At 41.4% G+C, this 27,661-nt stretch overlaps 1 protein-coding gene across 1 annotated transcript; it reads right to left on the bottom strand.

Annotated features, from left to right (window-relative positions):
- Positions 1-243: 243 nt before the first annotated feature.
- Positions 244-27,282, bottom strand: DNAH10 (dynein, axonemal, heavy chain 10; the record flags this gene model as incomplete). Its single annotated transcript, XM_010190663.1, is given in 40 exon segments — positions 244-438; positions 693-860; positions 940-1,151; positions 1,694-1,732; positions 1,735-1,821; positions 2,234-2,396; positions 3,043-3,135; positions 3,532-3,741; positions 4,903-5,103; positions 5,911-6,080; positions 6,500-6,513; positions 6,776-6,930; positions 7,696-7,850; positions 8,355-8,459; positions 8,893-9,166; positions 9,822-10,051; positions 10,390-10,669; positions 11,186-11,333; positions 11,950-12,171; positions 12,525-12,742; positions 13,616-13,709; positions 13,711-13,747; positions 14,441-14,622; positions 15,474-15,644; positions 16,199-16,364; positions 17,107-17,304; positions 17,731-17,811; positions 18,611-18,814; positions 19,773-19,944; positions 20,604-20,792; positions 21,093-21,257; positions 22,336-22,429; positions 22,808-22,980; positions 23,626-23,687; positions 23,690-23,873; positions 24,398-24,550; positions 24,945-25,090; positions 26,007-26,126; positions 26,606-26,822; positions 27,136-27,282. Coding segments are annotated over 40 exon segments (6,294 nt in total), but the record flags the coding sequence as incomplete, so codon positions are not given.
- Between the last annotated feature and the right edge of the window lie 379 nt (positions 27,283-27,661).

Consider the following 27,661-nt stretch of genomic DNA (forward strand, 5'->3'; position numbering starts at 1 on the left):
ACATACATACATATATATATATATATAAAAAGTACATATAAAGACAGAGCAAGGACGAGGCGCAAGTTCAAGCACGTGCATGTGGGTGACGAGCTGAAGAAAGCAAACTGTATTTTGCTGTACCCAGCTACTGCCCATGCATAACCAAAGCTATTGTCTGCGGAGGTACAAGTAATTTACTCAGTATGCCAGGCAATTTCTCACTCACCAATTAACTACTTCATTATTTTTTGCCAAATAATCCTAAAGACACCCTCCTTGAATAGACCCCTCAGTGATGTCTTCTGCTGTCCTGTACGCCGTTACCTCTGTGTAGAGGGTGCAGTGATTCAGGGGCCACTTGTTTTTCCTGCAGGTGGCTTGAACAAGAGCTGTCAGGTAAGACTCTGGGATGTGCAGGCCTGAGAGCCACATCACCTTCGGCTCGCACTTGTTAACCTGCAATCACAGGGGATGAGCTGCAGCACCTGGTTCTCCCATCACACCTGTACTCAGCCCAGAGGCCAATACTCTTAACAACAAGCCAGTGGGCAGTCTGTCTTGCACCCACCGTCGTGCCGTTGCTCATTATCGTTCCAGGTGGTGGTTGGCGTTAGCTCAAGTAACTTACCTAAAGCAGTGTGTGTTCTGCACCAATTTGCATAGCACATAATGCAGGTTAACAAAACAAGAAACATTCTGGAGGCACTCACCCAACTGGTGTACTGGTTATACCGATCTCTAAAGAAAATAATCCAATTTCCAAGCGTTTTTCACGTGTCGGGGGCCAGCCGCTGCCAGATTCCAGGGATCTGCCTGTTAAAGAGAGCCTGAGCTACATCGTCCAGTTCACTGCTCATTCCAACTTCCCCAGCCAAGGCCTGGAAAGAGAGTGAGTGGGTGCCAGCCCAGGCCAGGTAAAGCCTGGCTGATTTCAGTAGTAGCTGTGTTCTCACGTACACGTTGCAGTTCAGCCAATGACTTTGCCATTCGAATGATCAGCTTATTGAAACGTTCCAATTCCTGCAACAGCACCACAGTCGTCGGGGCGATGTCTGGTTCAAAACCTTTCCGTATGTGGTCAACATCGAATACTTGCGGTATTTTGTTTTCTATATCCTTAGCAACATTTGCAATGTAATCGTCTCGACTAATTCCTGTTCCAGTTTCACCTGAAACGAAAATGATTTAGTGAGGCTAAATCTGCACAGATGACGCCTTCTATATTAATTCTCTAAGAGAACTTTGGGACCTGATGGGCCTTTTGGCACCAAAGCCTCCCACCCTCCGCAGCACTGATGTTGTGCTAGCAGCCTCCCTGGGTGCCTCAAGCAGTGCTCCTGGGCATGTGTTGAGCCAGCTCCATGCTGGCAGGACTGAGCGGTTCGGCTGCTTCGCTCACCTCCCAGTGCCCGCTGCTTCACTGCCTCTGCTCCCCAGGGTCATTACCCAATCCTACCACGCACCCATCCCAGGGCAGGCCAGCAGATGCCACCCTGTGCTACTGCTGAAACCAAAACCCTCCTCCGTGCACCAGCCTGCGGGTGCCTCTCTGGCTCCCACGCTCCCCGGTGCGACGCGCTACAGCATCCACGGCATTGCCCAGGCACCTCTGCGGTGGGCGCTGGCATGGCTGGGATCGCAATCCCCGTGGTGAGGAGCCACCTCATTACCCCTTATTTATAAAAATAATTCAAAGTAAAGGAGAACAGACCTGTCTGAGGCTGCAGCTCAAGGGGGTGGGAGCAAATATCACAAACTGCCTGTAATACCCAATCTCGGCATTTGGATGAAGACCGAATACCTCTGGGGTATTAGCAAGTGGCAGAGTTTCTATCGCCTCTGCAATACAAACACACGCTTCCTCAAGATACGACATCTTAAACCACAGCTACACACACAAACATACACGCAGACACATACACACCCCCCACGCCTCCCATCACCCCCCCCCCAGAATTGTATCACTTAATAATTAGAAAATTAACATTAACTGTTTACCTAGGGTTTTGGTGTTTTTTTTGAAGCAATTACAAGCTCGCTGCTAAGCTCACATTGCAAAAGTCTACTCACAGAAAGGAAGAACATTATCATCAGTGGACTACACCATGGCAATGCATACACAGGCAATGCCTGAAGTTGCTTTCAACTGCTCATATCCAGCAATGGACAGATGGAGAAAATGCATACTCTAAGTAGACTCTTTGTTGCTGTTTTTAATGCTAACTTATGTGGCTGGAAAAGCATTTCTTACCAACAAAGTCATCTTTTACAGTCCCCTGTGGAATGTTATAATGAACACTGTCGTTTTTATAAAAAAGAAACTTTTGGAGTGTGTCAAATATGAAATCACCAAAGTACTCGTCCATATAGAGAGTCAGGATGCAACGATCAATTGCGCGCCCACCATACATGACCTAGAAATTAGTTACATCAGTATTATAGCACTGGCTTTTGGGGTAGCAAATACAGTTAAAAACAAATCACTGAAAGGTCCAAACCGCTGCGCTTTTGCAGTGACTGCATGGTGCAACATTGACTCCCTCAAAGGACACCAAGTACATCTTCTCCAGCTCCCTCTCAAGGAGGAGCAAGCAGGAGGTGTTCAGACGCAGCCTGGAGATGGCTGCTCTGGGCCACTCCTCATAACAAGTCCTGGAGATCGAGGCACCATGGTACCTTCCTTAGGCACCTTCCTTTGAGCAGGCCAGCTGCTACACAGCACCCATCACACACAGCTCTGTACAGCTCTCACGTCAGTAATGCTCCACGGCACTAACAGTACTGTAAAGCTGTGCAACTCAGTACCTTTCATCAGAGGATCCCAAGGGCTCCCTCACTCAAAATTAATTAAGCACCATAACTCCCCTGTGCAGGTACACACAACAGCCCCATTTCACGGAGACAATGAGATTAAGCAACTTGCTCAGGGCTAGGAGGAGCTTCAAGAGTGCCCAGGAGAGATTTCCAGCCAGCTTCACTCAATGACACGGCCCATGCAGGAAGGAAGCTTCACTTAGCTGCAGCCATCAAGCATGCCTTAGTGACACTGTAGGCACTCACCTCACCAATAAGGTGTTTGAGGCTGCTCCAGGGGATATTATCATTTTGTTGGAAAGCTTTTGTCAAGTACGTGTTAAGAATTTCCAAGCAGACCTAATAAAGTTGTTGGAATGCGTGAGATAAGACTATTCGTAAATCAACTCTATATATCCATAGATTTTATTTAACATCGTTCTTGTTTGAAAGCTAACGATCATTTCTTTCTCAAATAATTAAAAAGTATACAACTTCTTAAGAAAAGACACCCATAAGAAAGGCAATATAAACATGAAGGATTGGGAATCTGGTTAATTTTTAGTGCCCAAAATTGAGATTATAGAAGATCGGGAACCTACATTCCTGATCTCAGAGATCAGGAACTCCACAGGAGCAGAAAAAAATGAAGCAAAATGTTATTGCAAGAAAGGAGTAAAGCTGCATAGATTATATGTTTTCAAAAGTAATCTGAGCAATTCAAGAACATTAGAGCCATTGTAATTATCTTCTTACCTGGAAATCAGACTCATTAAAATCATAGGGTACGTTCCGGCCAATCTTCCCAAACTTCCTTCTCTCCTGAACCACAGCATGGAAAAATGCCAAGACATAGACTGAGGATTTAGAGGCAGGATGGGGGCACTGCTCTAGGGCTTCCTGGGGAATTCTGAAGTAGGTGGCTCTCATATTCGGTTTCAGACCATTAGGTGGTTCTGTCACAACCTATCAAAATAATTAGGAAAGCCATCAGTTACTGGATAGTCTCAGGAAACTAAGGTCTAAATATGTATTGCTCCCTAAGTAAGCTGAACAATGCAAGCTTGAAAATTTTGAATTCATATCAATATAGAGTTTTTTTCTAAAGACATGAAACAGACCTTTTGAGTTTATAAAGGTAAACACACCTATGTAAAAAGAAATAGTCATGTTATTGGAAAGACATAAATATTTATCATACTTGAAGAGCTAATTTACTGAAATATCAGTACTTTCCACATTCTAGTGCATCCTGCATATCTTCACAGTAAGATGGCTTAGTGGTCTTTAATATGGCTTTACGGATAATCAAACTGAGGCAGAGCCAGCTTCCAGGCAGCTTTTTCAAAGCACTGTAAAACCTGTGTTCTCACTGCTCACGGCTACACCTAGGAAACGGGTATTTGCAGTCCTTTAAAGACCCACCCATGCTCCCTTCTCCCCACTGCAGGGATTGCTTTACTGCAATTCACTGCAGGTGAATACTCCAGAGCTGTCACTGACACACTAGAGCAGATATTGGGCGGGTTTGTCACGCCACTGCTTTCGAATCTGTGAAGTAAAATGGTTATGTTTACAGGACTGGTCCACCACAGCAGAGGTAAAGCAGCCAAAGAAAAGAACATAAGGACAGCACCATGGCTTGTGCCTTCAAAATAATCAGCTCAGCTTGCTTGTGATAAACGCCGCAGCCTGAAGTAGCAGCTGGAAACCATTATCCTATTACGACGTCTGCTCCACTGGCACTATTGCCAGGCCAGACAGAGACCTCAGCCCTGCTCTCCAGCATCAGGACTGACATCAGGACTATTTCTGTCTCTCTGGATATTCCTCACTGGTGGCGGCATTTGAATCTCAAGAGCATTTGTCACATTTCCAGGTTTACTCACAAACCTCTACTCTGAAATAATTGCTTCAGGAAAAAAACCGGCTGAACAGCTTTCACCCAAAGGAAAACTCACCATAAGATAAACAGGGTGAGGGAAAAAAGATTTGGCTTATAAAGACAAAAGGCTAGTACACACAGCTCAGGTCAACGTGCTGCATTCAGGTCATACTCCTCCCAAAGCCGGTCTGTTTTGATGAATAAGAGCAGCTCCTGGCTGGGGTTTCCCCGTGGCACAGTACCTTTAAGGACTTCTGCAGTATCCCGATTCAGAAGTCCTTGGTCGGGTCAGTAGTCAGCCAGAGGCGAAAGTCTTGGTGAGGCTCTGTGATGCTCTCCAGGGCCTTTTCCAGATTGAGAAGCCACCTCACCAGAAGGTGACAGTTCTGCAACATCAGCCACTCTCCATGAACCGCCGCACTCTGCAGCATCTGCAAAGCAATCTTAAAAGAGGGAAAGAACCATCTGTGAGTAACTCTCCCTTTACCCGGTACGCAAACTGACTCTGATGGGTTGGTGCAATGGATTTCCTCCTGCCAGCAAGCACGCTCGGCCTCTTAGTTTTAATAGACTTACCAGAAAGCTCCTTGCTCAGAACAGACCTTACCAATACCACAAGAAGTTGTTCTGAGATGCTTTTTAAAGTTTTATTAATTCCTTTGAAATCCAAAGTCACACACAGCACTGAAATATTTCAGAAGAGTACAGGAGTGTGCATGGCCCAGATGAAAGTGACAACTGGAGCCTAGGAAGTGGTCGTCTAAATGAATCTAACAGGAGTTCTCCCACTGATGGAAACCACAGCAAATTCAGTCAGCTGCTGAGCTCTGGACATCCCTGCCTTAGTGTCCATAGCAAAAAGTAAAGCTACAGGAAAGACAGAAGGGGCAGCAGGACCTCTTTTGGTGACAAACTCTGACTTCCCATCAACTCAGGTCCATACACAGAGACACAGAGACACTGATTAACCTTTGAAAAACTGCAGGGTAACATCTTTTCAGCTCAGCTATTTTTTAACAACAGATGACAATATCATTCTGCATGTACCCTTACCCAAACCATAAAATAAGCGAATCAGCCAAATGCCCCCTTTCACATCACAGGAAAGTATTATTCCCAGGCTGGCAAATCATGTTCTGCATCTGAACCACAAAGTAACTGCCTTGAAAGTGGAGCAGGCCTTTGGAAAGGAAATTTGGACAGGCCCGCACACACTAACTTGGTGCACACAGCATGTCCACCAAAGTTACCTTTTCTTGGCCTTGTCCCATGGCTAGGAATTTGAGTCTATCCCCTCCGAAGCCTGTCCTCTCGGCCAGTTTCATGAGGTCACTGACAGGATCAGAGCCAGGACTTAAGATAAAAACAACTGGCGAGTATGGACTGCATTGCTCAAAGATAGCTTCAAAGCTGATCACAGAATCCCAGACCGTTGGGGATTGGAAGGGACCTCAAAAGCTCATCCAGTCCAATCCCTCTGCCGGAGCAGGAACACCCAGATGAGGTTACACAGGAAGGCGTCCAGGCGGGTTTTGAATGTCTGCAGAGAAGGAGACTCCACAACCTCTCTGGGCAGCCTGGGCCAGGGCTCTGTCACCCTCACTGAGAAGAAGTTTCTTCTCAAATTTCAGTGGAACCTCCTGTGTTCCAGTTTGTGCCCATTACCCCTTGTCCTATCCTTGTTTGTCACCGAGAAGAGCCTGGCTCCATCCTCGTGAACTCACCCTTTAGATATTTATAACCATGAATGAGGTCTCCCCTCAGTCTCCTCTTCTGCAAACTAAAGAGCCCCAGCTCCCTCAGCCGCTCCTCAGAAGGGAGATGTGATGAGCATCACAGGAGGCTGCACACACCTGGTAGGGAAAAAGAAGCACAAAAACCTGCTAATTTACACACGAGCGGCCATCTTGTACAATGATCTTTTAAATTTTAGTCTTTATTCTTGTGTAACCATCGAAGCTCATTGCAGAGTGCACTTGGAAATGATACAGAGACAGGTCACGTTCTGTTGTTTATGTAAATTACAAAGTCATTTACATACATTTACTATAACTCCAGTTCTGCGTGAAATACCTGAATGGTATGACTGGGATGTGAAAGAAGAGTGTGACTTACTTCTCACTCATGGTCACAGTAACATAGTCCATTACTGCCCGGTATAGCCAGTCCACCCGGAGACACCGTAACAGTAGGAGCTTCTGAAAGTTCGTGAGATTGTCCTGGTACTGCATGGGGAATGGCCTCTGCTCCAGATCATCCGTATCGTACCACTGGCAAGAAAAGGTGGGAGACAATGCAAATGGATCAACTGGCTCTACCAGCACAATTACTAGGAAAGCAGACAAAAGCAATCTGAGTAACAAGTGGCCAAGAGACACAAGGAAAACAAAGAATAAAGTCTATCAGCTGCAAAGAAATATTAAAAGATTAGGTGAACGTAAAATATTCAACTTTTCCAGTATAAAGTATGCAAGTCCAGAAACTCATTTGTACTTTCATTTTATGTCAAGTAATTCTCTGCAGATACAGAAAAGAGCATCTCAAGCAAAAAGTATTAACAATTTGTTCACAGAAAGACTTGTTATAAAGCAAGAAGACATGGAATGAAACTAAAGGCAGAAAAAAGCAAAGTCTGTGTCTGTAACCAGCCTACAGAGCTCACTGCTGCAAGAAGATCAAAGTACAACTTAACAGGACAAAAATAACAGTGAAATGTTGGGTGCTGAAATCAACACCAAAAATCCCACTGACTTCAGCAGGGGCAAATAACTCATATAAGGTATTTGACTGGAAAATAAAAAATCTACAGTATACCAGGGAAGATTTTTTGGTTGGTTTTTTAACAATAAGAGCCCTATTTCTTCTGGAAATGAGCCAATCACTAACTGAAGTCAAGAAGAAAAGCAAGGCCTTGACAGAAAAAGCCAGTGGTGACGTGCCTCCTGCCGAGTGCTATGGCACACTGCGCCGTACGTGAACATTTAATACCAGAAGAAAAACAAGGAGAGAGAACAGGATTGCAGAAAAGCACATACATTTTTCCATACATCTGGATTTTTTTCCGCATCATCTGGAAGAGATTCAAATTTCTCAGGAAATAGTTCAGACAAGTAGATCAGGTCTTCCCAGCCTTGATCTGGAAGCCAGGCATACGGTTTCTTTTGTTCACTCTTCTCCAGGGAAACATTGCCTAGTCACATTCAGAAACCAGAGTGAACGTCCATGTCGTAAATTCTCTGGTACATGACCACACATACAGCCCCACTGCACAGAGGAAACAACTGGAAATTTGTTTCTGGAAGCACTGTAAGATTAAACTAGTCTGCTGAGGAAAAGAGCATTTTACAAGTGCTTGCAAGAGCCTGTTTTATCTTTGCAGACATTCCTAAAAATATTTCTACATACTTGGAAAATAACTAAAGGTTGAGCTCAGGTAATGTCCTAACCATTAGTTAACGTGAGATTTGTCAACATCTGCAGAGAAAGATTACCCTCTTCACTGGTTAACAAAGTGAAAGAAACAGAAATAACAGAATCCACAAGATGTGTAAGCCAACACAGTTCAGCTACCTTCAGTGGTTTCTCTAGGTGCTGGCCCTTACAGCAAATCATGCCTAGTCAAAATCTGCCTTCAAAAGATCTTTTAGCTATTGCTACATATAGCTATAAATTAATATATAAATACTCGCTTTACCTTTCAAAAAGAGCTCAAGTTCTTCTTGTGGAACTCTGCCCTCAGCGCGTTCTATTCTGACAGTCATGTTAAAGGAGAATAGTAACTTGTGCTTCTCAAACAAGCCTACATTAAAAGGACAGTATTTTCAAAAATCAGCTGCTAAAATGTGTGAAACTGTAGCAATCTTTAAAACCGTATCCTGCATCTGGTCACTCCACAGAGATCAGGCTGATCAAAGATGGGGCTTTGGATCAGGCTTACAACGTCAAAACAGCATCTGTGAGCTACATCAGGGATGTGAGATTCATAGCTGTGATTTACCATTCATAACTGTATCAAGAAAAGCATTTCTTTAAAATTTGCATTATTAATGCACACAATTTCATCAAACAGAAATAGCAGGGACTAAAGTGTAAACTGGGAGCAATGCTGAGAACCAAACATTAGCGTATTCACTGTTTGGTAACTTGCCCCTTTAGTGTAAACCAACCAACAGCACGGCTTTTATCAGGCATTTGCAGAACACGGTATCAGCCCATCACTCGGTCACACTAACCCGTGCATCCATAGTTATAGGTGTTGAAAGCCAATGTATCCATGATGGCTTTTAACCTCTTCAGAAGAATAGGACTGGGCATGGATTTCCAAAGAGAGAGTTCAAAAACCTCCAAGAAGGAGACCAGTGAGAACTGATACATGGTGTTGACAAGTGCCATTTCAGACAAAACGGAGAATAAAATGGCTCCCCTCCTGGCAGCTGGTCTGTAGCCATCTCGAAGACGATCAATATCCACCGCCGTCGTCTCAGCCAGACTGAGTTTTTCAATCACCTAGCCATACATTGATTTTATACACATGTAATTACTGCACCGATCCATTGTCTGTGTATTGTATCACAACAGGCAGAGCTATTCAGTACCTGCCTCTCTATGCTGACAAGGCAGGTAACCCTAAAGAAGTTAGCATGAACTGTAAAAACCGAAAGTTATGAAAAAATTAAACCCACCCTGTATATTTACAATAAGTAAAGGCAAAGATTTACAAAGAATCATGTAAATAGCGTGGGAAGAGCTTTCTGGGGATCTGTAGTTCAACTTCTGGCACAAAGCTGGACTAGATCAGATCGGCTGCGGCTTTGTCCAACTACAGAGTGAAAACCTCCAAGGATGGCGATTCTACATCCTCTCTGAGTGAAAAATATCTTAATTTTTTTTTCATTTAAGATCAGATACAATACAAGATAAAGGTTGTTTTAGAGCTGAAAGAAATATATCACATGCTCTTTGCTTTAGAACTGTAGACAACCATTATTTTTTGTCCTGATAAGGACTTTTCTTAATCCATGATGCAGTAAAATAGTGCCCAATACTGAAAGGTGCAACACATTCACGAGAAAACTCTCAATTTCCTTTCAAGCTAATTCCTAGCTTCAAGGGTGAAGGATGATGTTAGTAGATATCTTTCCCAAAAGCCCAGAGCCAGTACCTCAGAAGCTTTGGATTTTGTTTCTTCCAAGGTTTGAACCAAGTCCAAGTTGTCCAGCATGTTTCCTGTGGAAGATGTCAGTTCCCGAAGGAGAGAGTCTTCAAGATCTTTCAGCAAGTTTTTGTTGTCACTTGTCTCCTGGATGAGATGTTCTCTCTGTTCTTCCAACTCCCTTCTTTCAAGACCCATAATGACGCTGAGCAACTGATCCTCTAGGCCCTTTAACGTAACTACAGATACAACACAGGTACACAGCACACAGTCATTTTTTTAAACACAAGAAGAGCTTTTACACAACTTATTTAATCTCAATCATCTCATAAAACTACAGTGATGCAACAGAGTGACTTGGTTCTATATCTCAATTCTACCAAAGCATCCTAACCTGGCATATGCAAGAAGAGATATTTAGCTCAGTTTCTGGTTAAAAGAAAGAAGTGAGAAGAATGCTAAGTATAAGGGAGACTATGAATTTTTTAGAGGTTCATTGCTGTTTCAAACACCCAGGCCCTAAACTTGCACTACAGCACAATCACTGCTTTGTTACTAAATGCACGCTTTTGCTTACCGGTATAATTGATAACCATGGCTTTGCCAAACACAGAGGGAGAATACTTTGGGTTTGATAATTTGGTGTTCAGATACAATCTGAAATTAGTGTCATAGTCAACCTCTTTGTCACCCAGGACAATGAATGTTCTCCCCCGTGCAACTTTGATATTCTTCTCTAAGACATTGTCTATCACAGGATCAATATATTCATCAACACTATGCACCAAGAAAGGGTTTCCATACTTCATGGCCAGTTCAAGTTGTTTAAGGAAGTCTGGGTCATTAAAGGAAGCCACCTGCAAAAGAATAATGGGAAGATATGAAAAATGAACTGATGTTCAATTTGCTGAACATTATTATTTTACAATAGTTGACAGAACTAATGAAGTTCAGACTTTGTTGCTTTTTGTCTTTCCTCTTACAGATGATATAAACTGTGTGGTCCAAAGCGGTAGTAGTGAGTTTTGTTTGGGTTTTTTTTTTCTCATCAGTTGAGAATAATTTCCATTTGGAGAACTATTCTTCAAAGTTCCAGCTGCACCTCTGACTGTGTTAATTGTCCTACGCTGCAATAAAACAATCTGTACCAGCCTTTTGGCTATACTGCAGGTATTAAGGCTGGCCAAGATCCCAAACAAACCATCCATCCCAAAGAACTGAAGGTCATGTGAACAGTGATATTCACTTCTATTTCAGAGACACAGGAGTCCGCACATTTGTCAGTATATAACTGGTTCCCTGTTCAAGGTGACAGGTATTTATGCAGCTCTTAAAACAACCAGTAAAGAGGTTAAATGATCATTTATCTTTACCCTCAGGTTATTTTTTTCTTCTTTCTTCTTAATCCAATGTAATGCCTGTTGGTGTGGGTCAATACAGAGTGGGAAGCGGCTTGCATATGTTGTCAGGATGCCATTCTGGACAGAGAGCTCATCTGGAGGCAACCCTTGGGCAACCCACCTGGGAACCGAATGAATCAAAGACCAGGCTGGGACAAAACTTGATGGGAGAGCAGCACATTTCATTTGTCAGTAAAATTACGCAATTTATTGAGCATGCTATTAGACACATAAGGAAACACATAGTGTATGTGATTGTAAGAACAGTGACAAAACTCAGACTGATTCATTGTCTGAGTCATTTGTGACCCCACTGCTCAAAACACTGACTTGCATTTGGTGAGTAATCCTGCAGTAGTTGACATGTGGGCTACCCAGGCATGGGTTTAATTCCAAATTAATTGAAGTCAATGAAAAGACTCCTGTTGGGCTTTGGGTTGAACACATACTATACATAATTCCTTCCAAAATCTCCTAAAAAGGTATTATATGTGTCTAGGTTCAGTGAATGTCCCTGAAGTGTAAAAGTACAACCATTCGTTATGACAAATAGCCCCTAACCAGAAGATAAATAAATGGTCTCCCTGCCATTTTTGAGACACGACAGTAAAATGGGCTCTCTCTGGTATGGCTGTGCACCCCACCCACAATGCCCATTCTATGCTACAGATTCACATCCAGTCTCCCACTTCATGATTTCACATTCAGTAGTCACTGGGCTTCTCGACTGGACATACCTGCTAATCTCCACATCATTACTCAGGAGGTTTTCTATCCTAAATGGTTGACTGAAAGGAATCTTTCGTGAGAGGATATCTTCTTGCCACACTTGATAAATCACCTCATTACGAAAATCCCAGTTGAATGCTCCTTCATAGCTCAGGAAGGCAGCACAGAGTAGACAGTCTCCAAGCAACTTCACCTTTCGTATTTCAAAGTCCTCTAACTCCTTTGTCCACCTGATAGAATTATAAGGGAATCCGAGGTCAGTCTGTAGCAGGAAGACAGGGTCTATGTGCAGAATTTCCAGCTCCTGCTACTTTAGATGTAGATTGAGACAGACCTCCACATTTACAATCAGTTGTTCCCTCACTATTATGATGGCCACAGACACTGAGTTGATACGAACTATCTTCCTTTTCATCCGAGTTCACTTTTTTCTTCTGCACTAAAAATTGTTATTTTTCAAGAGCTAATGAATATTAGCTTAGAATGGACACTGCCTCTTCTCAGAAACAAACATGACAGGAAGTGACGTTTCCAAAAATGTTTCAGTGTGATAGATTTTATCCCTCTTTGAATCTAGACTTACCTCTCATTCTCAGACCTCAAGCCATTGATGAGCTTGTCAGCAGCATCTAATCTTCTCCTCATAATCTCTGCTTCTTCTAGTAACTGTTGCTTTTCTTTTACTGCCTCTTCATATTTGTTGCTCAAAGCTTTAAGCTCATCCTGAATGGTACCCAACTCTGCATTTATTTTTTCCAGTTCCCGCTTAGTTAAGTAATAGTTCTGCTCCATCCTAGCCACCTACATTACAATATGAAGGAAACATAAGAGTGTCAGAGGAAAGTAGGGCTTTAGAGAAAAGTGGTAAGCTCTCAGATTTCTTTTGGCTATTGCATGTATTTTAAGGCATCCTGGTAATAAACAGCGCAAGCCAGAATAACAGGCACTATTCTCACCCACCTCTCCCCATCCCAAACATATACATCACAGTCTGATACTGCAGCTCGAAAGCAGATAAATTTCCTAGGGTTTTGTACCCACAAGGTATATTAAAGCATGGGAGCAGTTCTGCTGACACTGGAGGTCAACGGGACTGTCATCCCACGACAAAAGGGGAGGCTTGTCTGCTTAATAACAATAATATTAAGACCTCAAAAATAGTCCGATTCATCATCTAGTGAATATACTTTCTCAGTAGTCAGCTGATATAATAACCTTTTCTTGAAGAAAGTTTCCCAGCATCATCTGCATGATTTTAGATTTCCTTTGGTAATACAGGTAACTTTCCAGTCATTCTAAAAAAAGTGAACAAAAAGGTCTGTGCTTAAGGGACACGGATGCTGTATACTACTGGGCTCTGCTCTGTCCAAATGCTGTACGTTTTGAAGTCTGTTTTCAGTAGACAGCTAAAAACTGTTTTTCTAAGCATGTTAGATTACAAAATTCCAACTGAAGACATTCCTACCCCTTCTTCAAGCACTGGCATGAATGAGAACCCACATCGCAGCATGACACAACAAACACAGCAGTTTATACCTGAGTGCCTGCCTCACCCCTGCTGCAATAGCTCTCCTAAACACCTCTTTTTAAGCACTTCAAAGAGGAGAAATAGGCAGTCTATGGAATTGCCGAGTATTATTTTTCTCATCCGGATCATGCATCCACACACTCTACCTTCTCTCTCTTTGGCTTGACTTCTTTAACTACATCACAGTAGCTCATCGCTGCATCGACAAACTTTAACATTCCCAGTCCTGCTCTGGGAAGTCATTTCAGCGAAGGTAGTATTAAGACTCTTTAACAGAGCTAAATGGGCAAACACAAAAACGTTGTGAGTTGAACTACAGTACAGAAATCCTCAGAGAAATACCATTCCCTACCAGCAATATCGAGTAATGCTGTGAAAGACAATCGGGCTGGGCTGTAACAATACAAGCACAATACTGCTAGAGATTTATCAAGTTCTTTCACCAAGAAGGGAGTGCGTTCAAGAGTTGTTCAGGATCATGGTTTGTTTTCTCTGCAACAGTCAGATGCAATTTTGTTCAAAGGGCCAAATACCCCTCTTAATGGAACTTCTCTGGATTACACCCTCGGGGGCACGTGCAAAGTTCGGTTCATAAGCTTTAAATAAAGTTTATCTTCTTTCCACTCTGTGCATATCACATTTTAACTGCCACCACATGGATGAGCTTGTAATTCTACTTTCTAAAGTGGCTAAAAGCAGACAGCATGCCCACTCAGCTGTCCTGTTTGTTTCTTGCCTGCTGTAAACCAAAGTGTCTATAAACTGGATTTAACACATAGCAGAAGGTTTTTGAACTCTGAAAAACTCAGTCACCCCAACAGTGCAACATCTGCAGCATTGCAGACAGTGCTGTCCCTTTGCACAAAGCGAATCCCAGCCTCCCAAACAACACTGGAAAGATTGCTGCTGACATGGCTAATCACATTAACAAGATGCTACCTTCATTCCAAGTATACAGGTCAGTAATTTACCTCAGATAGACTTCACTTGGCTCTGAGTAATTCCATCAAAATCTGTATCCAGCAGAGATTGCAGGAAATTTGCCTCAGACATCATTCCTCTGGCTGTCTTCCAGTTTAATTCTTTGTAACCTCTCATTATAAGAACACATTCCAAAACACCCTGCACCTGCTTAGGGGGTTTTGCAAAGGATCTAGAAAACAGAGGAAGGAGACAGCAGAGGAGACAAAACACATGATGCCAGGCACAGGTACTTTCCATTAAAAGAGTCATTGCAATACAACAAGAGCTAGTGCCAAAGACATCCTACAAAGTGAAAAAGATAATCCAGGTTGGACAATAAATTATTACCAGTCAATAGCTCAAAACTAATTCTTGTATTCAGACAACAGAATACTAGAGGATCTCAATAGTGGAATGTCTAAAACCCTGAGCCATTATATTCTTTCCTAGGGCAGTGAAGCAGCTGTCCATAGGGAGAAGCAGTACAGAAGAATCCAGAGATCTATGAGAAAAAGGAAACTAAACAAGTGTGGCAGGGAAGGGAGAGCTGTTGCTATTTTAGGGAGAGCCGAAGACTGGATGTGCTTTCACATCTATTCACAATACAAGATGTATTATAAAAACACAAGAAGAAATTGATTCAGCAGAGAAATATATTTTCATGCTATCAAAGCAAGCCTGAAAAAAAACTGGTATGTGGTACTGGTATTCACACTGAACAAAAACAGAGGAGGAATGAAGGGGTTTGGACAGCCACTGCTCAGGCAAAACCAGAGCAGGTTTGAGTGCATCACACACAGAGTAGAGAAATATGAGGAAGACATCAAACAAAGGAGTGGAAGGAATAACAGGCTTAAGGAGGAGTCCTGGGCTAGGACTCAGGGGATTCTGTCGTGACCTCTGCACCCACACAACTGATGGCCTGACTGCACTCACACACCACGCAGGTGCGAAAGGTGAGGCTAAGGTTCAGACCCTGCAAACAAGGGTCTTTCAGTGAATTTCTTCGAGTTTCTGCTACTGTACATCCAGATGAGTCACCTGATTTCAGTAACATCAGACTTGTCAAGCTTCTGAAGCTCCAGTCTGGCAGCATCTAAAACAGGCATGACTTCAGCCAGAGCTCTCTCAGCAGCTGCCTTCTCCACAGCAATTGTCTTATTCTGTTCCTGTATCTTGACAGCTTTTTCTTCAGCCAGTTTTTTGCTTCTCCTCAGCTAGGAATTGTAAAGGCAGGACCATAAACAGATTATTCAAATTTGTATACAGAACATATACTAATATATATCTGTTTTTGGCTGAAAATCAGAAATTACCACCAACTCAGTACCTTTTTGTTGCTAGCTTGCCAATGTTTACCATTCCATCACCAGATTAGGAACACTGTTAGTGTTTCATACAAGAGCATGCATAATCTCTTCCTCCCACACTTCCCTCTGCTTTTCCTCTAATAGTAATTTTCTTAATCAGAACGTCCCTTTCTTGCTAATGCCTCTTTCCCATGTTACACCCTACACCTTGTGAAGGGAAGACACGGGCAGGAGAACATAGTATTGAGTTGTGTAAAGTACTGTAGATCAAATACATTGCAAAGATGGCAATCAGGGCAAGATAGGGGACGTACTTTTCCAGCATGACACTAGATCAGCACAGCTAGATCTGCTCTAGAAGCAGCTGGAGATCTTAGAAGAGGGCCTTCCAACCCCACAACACAGACGATGCGAGCCTTGCTTAGCCTGTGGGACACATCAGTAGTCGTAAACTACCTACCCGCTTCTTTGTTTGTTGAAATCTCTTGTAAGAAAGCCTCACAAGCAGCTGATTTTTCTGCTAGCACAATATTTTGCTCAGCAAGTTTCTTGTTCAGCTCAACCAGCTGTATACCAGCTTCCTTCAGTTTAACTAAGCCCCCATCCAGCTGTTTACATTGCGCTAGATGGAAAAAAAGGGAGAAACATTAGTGATTCGTTGATTGTGTACTACCACATGGCAACAGGCAATCTCACAGAAGAGAACCATGCTTATAGGTGCATAAAGGCACTATATTGCACTATACATATACTATACCTACCTTGCACTCAAGGCAACCTTGTTAATGAAAGTATATACAAGTATATATACTATATATAATAAATAAAAATATATATAATATATATAAACAAAAAACCTTTCCTAAGCCTCCCAACTCAAGATGGTGTTAATGTCACTTGAGTTGCCACATAGTGGCCCTGTGCCACAACTTGCTTTCCGTATTACACTGTTCATGGTTTATCCCCTTCACATATTTCAGTGAAGTATTTCATACTGAAGTATGAACTAAGACTCGCTGCTTGAAGAAGAATGTCAAACCTTAGGCTAGGCTGAGCTAGTAGTAGATTTAATTAGACTCTTCCCCAAGCAAAGGAGTGAGTCTGGTTTGGAGATTCTGGCTCAGGTTCATGCACAAAAGAATGTGAGGTTAGCTCACCATTTGACAGACAGAGCCTGAGCATTCACATGTGGCTAGGACATTGGTCCAATGTAAAAACCAGATGCCAGCACAGCATTTGAGATAGCACTGACAAAATTATCCTTCCATAATGTGGGTAATATATGGGATTCTTACCACATTTTTTTTCTTTTTAAAATACTTAAATCACTTATTAAAAAGTAAAAAAAGTCTACACAGCCTTACCTAAAATGAACTCATTTTTCTCCTCCAGCAATTTTGAATAATTACGGATAAAATCAAGGTAACTCTTTGGTGTGACATGGTTGCTACGTCTCAGTTTCTGCAGAAACCTCTTGCTGAAAACCCCTACAGATTCATGCACCATAACCATGTGTTCAGTCACTGATTTGAAGCTCTCCGATGGGATGCGTCTGTTATTTTCTAAAATTGGACAGAAGAAACAAAGTATTTCAAAGTTTTTGTTGGTTTTGTTGTTGTTTTTTTTAAAGTCTCCCCATTGCTGTCTTTCTCATGTATATCTAAGCCAGGCACAAAAGAAGTCTTTTCTGGGGCAAAAAGCAAGATGAAGGCAGAGTCAGGAGAGAACCTGGGCCTCCTGGTAAGCAGGCCACATTGTCTGCAGAGTTGGGAACTTGAATTTTAGCAATATTTTAAAACCATTTGTGTAAGAAACTTCCATCCAAAACCAATTTTTGACTAGGATTTTGCATCACCTGTTTAGACTCAGGGTAACAAGCACAATGGGAAAACAAATTATGAAATCTACAATAACTGTGAAGTAAAAAAGGTATTTCTTAGGCTATTATCCCAAGGGTTAAAGGGTTAAATTACTGAGATTTTACATACCAACAAAAGATTGTGTGACTGCATATAAGGCCTGGGGAGGCCAAGGCAAGAACCAGTCAATACCAGTATTGTTGACAAGACCTTAAAATAAAAGGATAACGTTATATAAAAAATTCCTTTGTAAAACTATAGACTCTAATCTGCTGCACTGTCCCGCGCTTAACTTTGTTCATATCAAGGATCTGTCTTATTTGACTCCTGCTTAGCAACGATATTTACCACAAAGTCAATATTTCCATTTCATTAGTAAAGAATCAACTTTGTACCTGTGTGCTGCTGACCCCACTGTACTATTCTTTAGGCTGTACCATTCTACAGGACGCAGCCAAGAGCTGCAAGAAGGTACTTTAATGCCTGGGTTAGGCTTCCCACCCATACCCATCTTTCACGTGTCTCTTCAATCTCCCAGGACTCCTTTCAGCTACCTGCTGAAGCACAGCATCCACCGAACTCAGGTGTTTTTTCTCTTACTGGGTGTCCCTCTCACCATGCCTTTTTTTTTTCTGCTTTGGATACAAAAATGTTTCCTTTACCTGCATCCTAGTTTCATAATGATCTACTACCAGGCATTCTTCTGTAAACTACACACGAGAGACTGCAAACATAGGCTGTAGAGTTCCAGTTCAATGAAGATGACCAATTGATTTCCAGCTGTTCAGCTGGAAAATGAACTGATCTGGTAAATGCTAATCAATAATACTCACTGATACGTGGTAATTAACCGAAAACAAATCATGCACTGCAAATCCTTCATCATGAAACCTGCTCTGCTTAGCTTTAGCTGCCAGACATCTCTGCATGTCCACTGGAGATTTTCGCTTGCCTACAAGCCTGTCTTTCACAAGGAAATGGCTAAGCATTGCTTGTATACAATTCATACCTTGGAAATTTCTGCACCACGTTCTCAGACTGTCCCCAGCTGGGGACATTCCTAGGACAATGTGAAGGTTGCCTGCACATTTATTTACGAAATATTGCCAGACACTCTCTTTAGATGGGCTCGTGCCAGCTTTAGTAGCTTCATCCATAATCGCTCGTACTATGGTGTCTTTTTCATCATCTGGAAAAAGGGCTGGCACCATTCCTGCAACATAAGGACAGAAGAATGCTAGTGAGAACAAGCAGTAGGAGAAAACCACATGGCTGGAGACAGGGCAGATGAGAAACCAGAGCCACAGATTTTAAACATACTTCTGCAAAAATTATTCTGGGTAGTTTTGAATTAATCTATTAATCTATCTATGCTTCTCCTCCTCCCTTCAGCCCACATGGAAAACAGAGAGGAAGTACTTAGGATGATGCAAGAGGATTTGGAAGAATAACTAATTCATCTTTGTTTGGGCTTCAGCAACATGTCACAATTCAACAAAATGTCACAAGAACACAAAGTGCTTTGAACTTTGCAAAGAAAAATCTTCATTACTGTCTAAAAACCATCAGTTCAGATTTTCATTCTCTCAATCACATGAAAAATATTGCAGAAGTTACCTTATGACAGACATGAGCAGAACAGGAACATGGAAGACTAGACCAAGGAAAGCAGTAACATTGAATACAGCTGTTTTCAAATCAGACTGTGTAGGAACCTCTATGGAGAGGGCGGTCACACGGTGACGGCTGCTGCTCATCTTCAGCTGCTGCATACGCTAAAAGATACTGAACTACAGCTTAGGACATTTCTATATAAGCAGCTGCTGCAGTTCAGGTAAATGCTATTCAAAATCCAATGGGACAAATGGTGGGTTTGTGGTCAAATGCAACTGAAGTTATATCTCAGTCTTGGAAGAAATCTGAGACACCTGCAACATCATGATCGGCATGAATTAATCCTATAGCCTTCCCAGATACATACAAATGACTGTAAGAAGATGCCAAAAAGCCATTATTAAGGCCAAGATCATTTCAGGTAGTACTGAAAGGTGTAACAAACTAAAGCAGCAGAGGGCACAGGGTGAAACAGTAATAGCTGGATCAAGGGTACATTTGAGATTATGAGTCACAAGTAGATACTGATCAGGAGTAATTGAGGCTGCCTGCGTCACCTGAAGTTAACATGTTGTTGATGAGTTCTAGGAAACTCTCTTCTGCTACATGGCCATCTGTAAACAAGAAGACTATTGACGTGTTCTCAATACCCAGCTTCTGGTACAAATTTTTCAAATCACCTCGGAAATTATTTTCTCGATATCCTCGACTCAAGACGATCTCAAATACCTAAGGATCCAAACACATAGTCAGAAGGTACAGACGGGCCCAACACATGATGGTAACTCTGAATTTCAATTAGACTGGATCGAGGGTTTTGGTCTGACACCTACCATCAGTAAACATGTAAGTATGAACAAAAATACGCACTACATACTTTTTTAAAATTACATTTGTGCAACCCTGCAGGACTGCATTTTCAAAATCACTTTGTGTTCATCCTCCTTTTTTGTTCTTCCCTTCCAAGCCAACAGCCTCTGTAACAGACTGAAAGTACCTCTGAGAGAGGAACATTTCCTAGCTGAAAGATTACAGTATCAAACACAACAAAGTTCCTCAAACAGCACCAGAGTGCTGCCGTAATACAGTTAAGTAATGAAAGCAGTAATTTGGGACTATGTAGTTGTTCACCCCAAAACCTATCCTTGTTTTCTGTCTCCAGTGCCAAAACCCAAGTTCAGGCACCGACATCTTCCTGCCCTGATCACCCACAGTCATCATCTTAGACCTCCTGGCTGTCACCTCACCCTGTTTTTCTCTCTATAGGGAAGAGATGCCAGCCTTATCTTATCTCGACTGACTGCCTTGCACCTGCCACACCAATTCGATCCTTATCACAACATTGCTTTCCTTGTATTTGCTCACTGCAAAAAGGAAGGGTCACTAACCTCATACCCAGCTGTATAGGCAGCCAGTCTTGTCAGAGACTGTTTTCCTGAGTCTCCCACTCCTATGAGCAGGGCATGCCCACGATCCAGCTGTATGATGCGATGCACATGGATTAAGTGTTCTAAAGCATCATCAAAAAGAACTAGATTCATTGTAATATTAACTTCATTGTATTCCTCCAAAATCTCCTGCAGAGAAAAGTGGACAGAATGTTACTAGGAGACCAAGGAAACAATTAATAACATTAATAAAATAACAACTCATTTAGCAGCATTATTCCTTTCCCTTTCCTCCGGAAAAATAAACTACCGAAAAATACTGCCAACTCTGTAGCTGATGCTCAATTTTCATTACTGCAGATCCCAAATGGGTAAAATTCTTTGTGCACACAAAAAGAGAACAGATTTTCTACAGTTTAAGGCAGGATCCTACCCATTCCTCAGGCACAGAGACAGAATCAGGCATGGTTCCAAGCTGATGCACACTACCTGAAAAAGAGCTTTTGCTGCATCATAATCTTGGATATCTTCATAAACTCGAGGTTCTTCACTCAGTGCCGTTCTGGAATCTCCAAAAAGTATAGGATCTCTCCTGGCCTGCTTCAAGTCATCTTTGAAATTCTCTTCAATCAGGTTTTTTATATGACCTTGTACCTTCAAGTATATGAAATGAGTCAGGCAACACAACAAAGCAGATGACTCTGAATCCAGCAACACTCAGAAGGGTGATAACTCACTCATGCTCAAATACAACCTGATTTCAAGGGGATGCTTACGTCGCCACAAGATCCACATACCACAGCCTCCTATTGTGTTCTGTGTATGATCTAAAGTTATCTAAGAGGCAGTTCAAGAACTGGAAGTTCAAGTCAATGGACTGCAGAAGTTTAACACAGAAAAGGATGAGCTTGTTAAGAAAAACACCTTATCATATATTGGTGTAAATATTAGATTAATAAACCTTTCTTCTCAGCATTCATAGAGTTCTCACCACCAAGATTTCTCTCAAATCTTGTAAGTCTGAATGTACAAATACAGAAAAATGGCAATATAATTATTCTGAGTAATTAAAACTGAGCTGGAAATGTATCTTTGTATGCTAGAGGAGAAAATCTGAAGCAGGAAAATCTGAAGCCACCTTAATCTACCCCTTTTCATCTAAGCACATGCTTTGCAGGTTCCTTATATGTAACGAAACTTTACTCAAATCCTCCCCTACTTCTCAAGGTATAAAACTGGTGTAATTCTCTCTTGTGGCTTAAGATATAATTTGGAGCATTTTCCAGTTTGCATAACAGTCAAAACCAAGTGCATTGTTTAAGGACTGGACTCCTATCCTTATTTTTCCTACATGACTGTATAGTCACATTCTGATACGATCCTTCCTAAAGGAAGGTACTGACTTGAAACTTGAGTGGTTTCCTGAGTTTTCCTCTCCATTGTTCCCACACTTTGTCATCTGTGCCACTCCAAATCAATTTTCCTGGACAAGCAAATGCAGCAACATTTTCTGTTCCTTCAGCAGATCCGCTCACTTAGTCTGCCATAGTTACTTTTATTTAAAAAAGAAAACTCCATGGGCCATGTTTTAAATTCATGGAGCAACACAGTGGTCAGACAAGTCTCCAGTCTGACTGCAAAACCAGAGTGCAAGAGTTGGTAATGTTGCTGTTGCAAATTAATTGCCATAGTAATAGTCAGTGACTACTAAAAATTGAAAGAAACTACTCACCAATGCTTTATCTGCTTCATTAATCAGCCTGTCATGGAAAACCCTGAGGCACTCATCTCTCCAAACTCTCACCATCTGGGTCACCATTTGAAACCTACATTAACATCAAAATATCAGACTGCGCCAAATAAGCTGACGTGATTCCTAAGGCCATATGTCTAAAAACACTGATCAGAGCCTGGATTGACTTTTTGAACTCTTTTTGGTTTTGTTCTTTTCAGAAGGACAAATGATTAATTTCCTTGCATTTATACCTCTGGATATTACTTATAAAAGACTAACACAGCATTGTTCATCATCAAGAGTAAGATCACAATTTAGGATGTTCCTGAACATTTTCTTATTGTGGTGACAGCTTAATGAAAAGTGACCAAATATGACTGATTTCATGTGGCTGATTACCTTATCTTCACCCAGATTCATCCAATATAAAGAGGTGTAGGACAAATGAAGACAATTTTTCTATTCTTACCTCTCTGGATTTGGAAGAGTAAGTCCATTGTACACCCTGGAAAGATCCCGCAAGTTAAAAATGTCATGGAATTTGGAAGGAGTAGGGGGTAAGTCACGAATAATCAGTTTAGAAAGCTCCAGAGTACACACAGTAATCTTGTCAGAGATGGCTGATATAGACTCATTAAACGTCTGCAAACATGAGAAATAAGAGGCACTTTCCAAAGAATGCCAAGAGATAACTCAATGCTTTTAAACATATTCTGCTTTCCAGCTTTTAACCCTGCCTGATATATTTCAAATAACTGAGGGCAAACATTTTCAGAAATTCTCATTCCTCTGCAGTTAAATGTTTCGGGCAGCGCCCATCTTCACTCCCAGGCTTGCACAGTGCTGAAGACAACATCATCCCCATGACTGGCATTTCTACAGCACTTCCATAGCAGAAAACATAAACTGCTCTTTTCTGATATCATGTCGCAGTTTAATTGCTAGCAATGCAGTCTACTGCATTATATTCAATTTTTCACTTTCATTCAGGAAAGAGTTTGCTGACCTTTGTGTATGTGGTTATAGGAGGCATAACCCAACGTTCACATGTTTCGCCCTATGAAAAGCACCAGTTATACAAATTATCTGCTGACTTGAAAGTATACATAATACTCAAGAGTTTATAAAACCAATGTAAACTCATCTCTTAAGAATGAGTTCTAATGAGGTTCTAAACAAGAAAAAAAGGGGTAACAGAAGATTTCAGGTCCTGTGATAACACAGAAATAAATGTCTCTTTAAAAACAATAAAACTGTTGAGTGATCCTTTAAAAACAGTGACATTACCATGGTGTGGCCTTTAAGGATGGAGGCATAGATCAAATTCAGTGATTGTTCAGAAGGAAAACACTGAAGAGTGAGATGAATCGAGGGTCAACTTCATTCCGACCTCCTCCAGCTTTCCCCATGGCAGCAATAAAATCCAAGTCTCGAAGAAGTTTACAAGTCATCTCCTTACCACGGCTGTACAAGAAACCTTTTTCAAGCAGCAGCTTCAACAAGGCAATGGGTTGCTGTGTGCCATACTCATCAACCTTTGCGATACAAAAGCGTTAAGATGTTTAGAGCACAGTAAATCCAGTACGTGTCAATTACTGCCATAAACATGGAAATACTGTGCTCCATGCTCAGGGGAACATTACAAGGACTAAGTGATACTTTGCAAAGCTCTAGCACTGAGTCTGAACATTCACTCCAATGTCTCCTATGAGAAAAGTGCTGCTTCTCTCAGATGAACTAAATGCACACATACTTTTTTGCCCCATTTGTAAAGAGAAAGGGATGGTTACTATAACACACAACCTGCAGCCACAGAGACATGATTTTAGCATCATAAAGAAATTACCAGAATCTCACTTATTTGCAGGACAAATAATTTAACAGAAACATCCCCAACTGCATACAAGTCCAACTCTTCCAAAGATCCTAGGTCAGAATCCAGTTATACACTTACCATGAATCCCCTTGACTTGTGATTCCTTAGATCTGGGTAGGAAGGGACCGCAGCAGTGCCACCCCAAATGTTTCTATACTACCTTGTAAACCACTGGATGCTTACCTTTGGCATATTCATATCATCCATAAAAACAAGGAGGCGTTTTCCCATAGGAGGACCATAGCTGTCTTTAGTTCGTTTTTCTACATATGTCTCTAGGTTTCTCTGAATGTCCATCGATGCTGTACGAGAAGAGAAGTTCATTATGAGCAGGAGCTGCAAAGGGAATGAAAGGGATAAGAATGGATTTTTACCTGTTCTTTTTTTTAACTAGAACATTGCAAAAATATACTTTATATTAGGCTGTCAGACATCCAAGAGACATTGCTCTGGTCCACTTTTTCACTTGAATTATAGATGACAAAGAAAAGTAAGCCCACTTCATAATATATATTTTACAAAACTGAATCTGTACATGGTAGAACAGAACAAAACATCTTTGACACTGAAGGATTCTGAAACCATTCACACATTTTTGGTCTAAGCTTGCAGTCACATAACTAAAGTCAATATTGCTACGGACAGACTCAGGCTTCACAATGCAAATTTAACACAAGGACAAAGAACAAAAATGCAGCTTTACAAACAAGGCAAAATGCCTCATACATACATTAAGATCTCTGTCCAGATTGTTTAGGAAGTTTTGTGTAGTTGCTGTTTTAGATGTACCCGATTCACCTGCAAGAACAACTGGGCGTTTTGTTTTTACCATCTGTTCTAGTAACCAAGTAGTGCGTGTTGTATCCACTGTAGGCACTGAAAAAGATCATGAATATGATAGCATATTAAATTAAAATGCAGTACAGCCAGGGGATTTATATTTATAGAATAGTGCTGGATCAGACTCTCAAGGTATTAACATGTAGTTGCACAAAGACACAACTTGAAATATCAACTCAATATGTTGAAAGAAAATGTTAATTGCTCAGCCATGTCTTTCCAGCTTTTATCATTGGGATCTTTTCTCCTATAGATACACTAAAAAAGAAATAATCTTTCATATACGAGGGTCATGGACTGGTTAAGCTCCATTTAATCCATATTTCAAGGATATAATCAGGATTTATTTGAATCATAAGCATTTTCCCAGAACTCTAGAGAGATTCATTATGTTCTATGTGACTAGCCTGCCATTAGGAGTAACTTTAGAGATCACATAATTATCCTTTGTGTCAGTGAAGTTAACCTGTGCTTGTTGAAGTATTACTATAAAGTAACCTGCACTAATTTGTTCTCAACTATGAAAAGCACCTGTCCCCATTATATAGTGCTTGAAGTAGCAATCAATAACAGCCTTAAGAACGTAATTTTTATCTAACAAGTATTTGAATCACAGCTGAATTTTTTCCTAGAGTTTCTAGTAGAGCAGACCGTGAATCTTCTGCTATTCTGGCTTGTAAAAGGAGCCATCTTTGGCTCCTAGTAACCCTTATTAACTGAAACAAGCTTTTAATCCTTTCCTCATTTCTTTATTACACAGTGCTGTAAATATCAACTCTATTTCTTCTAAACTACTATGACAAGAAAATTAAAGAAATTGATTTGTACCATCACAAGAAACTGAACCTGAGTAGATGACCTTCAGCACAGAAAGAGAACGTCTCACGTTAAGTGCCATGCACACAGTGATGCCACATTATAAATTAAAGGCATATCATCATCTTACACTCACCTAGAATGTCAAGAAATTTCACTTGAGGTTTATGAATGTATTCAGGAACAAGTTTCAGCCAAGGTATCCACTTTTTTCGAAATCCATCAAAATGAAAGTCATACAAAGTTGGCAGCTGAGCTGCAAACCATTAAGCAACTGAAAGTTTTCTAGGGCACTGAAATATCTCATAAGAAAATAATCTGATTGAGAGGAAAGTGAAACGTAAGATTCTGGACAAAGTTGGGCAACACTGTGTTCTGTTTACTTGTCATTTAACCCAGTAAATCATCAATTAAAATTCTCTTAGTCCAGCACTTGGATCATACTATCTCTTTTTAAGCACCTTCCACTGGCTTTCCTTTCACGTTTTATTTTTCCTTTCACTGTTTATCTCTTCAGCCTGGCATCAAAAAGTACTGTTCCATGGGGACAGACGAGTAGCTGAGAGTCATCTAGCATCAATATCTCTGCTTGGTTCTCAGTGACAGTCCTTCAGAGAGCAAATTTTGCAGCCAGAATAACCAGTTAGAAGGAAGAACAATGTTCTGCCTTCATGGAACATAACACTTTTCTAATATAATCAAGGGGATTCAGACAAAATTATGACAAGATCCTACCTGGCAGTTCCCCTGGCTGAGCCAGGACGTTATCATCATGAACTGTAGGCATGCATGAAATACGTTTAACATTTTCATCAAATGTAATTCTTCCAGCATCAAGAAGAGCAGCACCTAAGGAGGAATATAAAGCTTCCAAGAAAAAACACTCCAGAACATCAAGGTCATCAGAATGTACCACAACTAGAGCTTCCAGCATCACAGCCAACTGCACCACCTGTTGTAAAACAAGACAAAACATAAACAGAATTGCCATTTAGATGCATGAAAACTCTTAATGTTTTCAGCTGTTTGAGCATTTGCTGATCCTTTGTCCTTACAGGTGTATCTACTGATACAAGTACTAATGACAGTAGAAGAACATTGTTAGGAACTGACTGTTTCTTCTGTCTCCTGGTGCTCATCACTAGCAAACTGACATTTTGGCAAGGACTTCACTCCTGTGCTTTCTCCAGGGGAATTTTACTCTCTCCATTGTTCCATTTATCTTTTCAGATAAAATTTTTCAACCTTTATTCTCTGTTCCTTACCATATTTAAATCTGTTTGAGGAACAATGGTCTTCAGCCTTTCTCCATGTCTGCCGCCCACAATTCCCTCTACAATCATATCAATAAGGTAGGGTACGTATTTTTGAAAGAGACGATCCAATTCAATTCTCTCTTGCTGAGGAATGAAAAGGACAATATTTCAGCACACAGAAACCTGGAAAGGTGATTTTTGACAGCACAGCTTCCCATCAATACTGGTCTGACCATGTATGATTGCTCTGACAGGAATCACTTCTGCCAAAGACAGGGTACAGCCACATGAAGAAATAGGCTTGGGGGTAGTAGCTGGGGGTCCCCCCAGGCCAAGTCCTCCCCACATGTCCCAGTGGAGGGGAAAAGCCCATCCCCATCCCGAGTGACAAACACAGGTGGGGTGGCTCCCATGCAGTCCCTGCCATGGGCCAGCATCCCCACTGTGGGAGCTGCGGGGCACTTGGTTAACCTTGAAAGTCTCTCAGGCTCACATGTCACTTCGGCCGGCGACAACAACAAGCTGCTATTCCCGA

The sequence above is a fragment of the Mesitornis unicolor genome, unplaced genomic scaffold (assembly GCF_000695765.1).
Source record: "Mesitornis unicolor isolate BGI_N332 unplaced genomic scaffold, ASM69576v1 scaffold43838, whole genome shotgun sequence".
NCBI lineage: Eukaryota > Metazoa > Chordata > Aves > Mesitornithiformes > Mesitornithidae > Mesitornis > Mesitornis unicolor.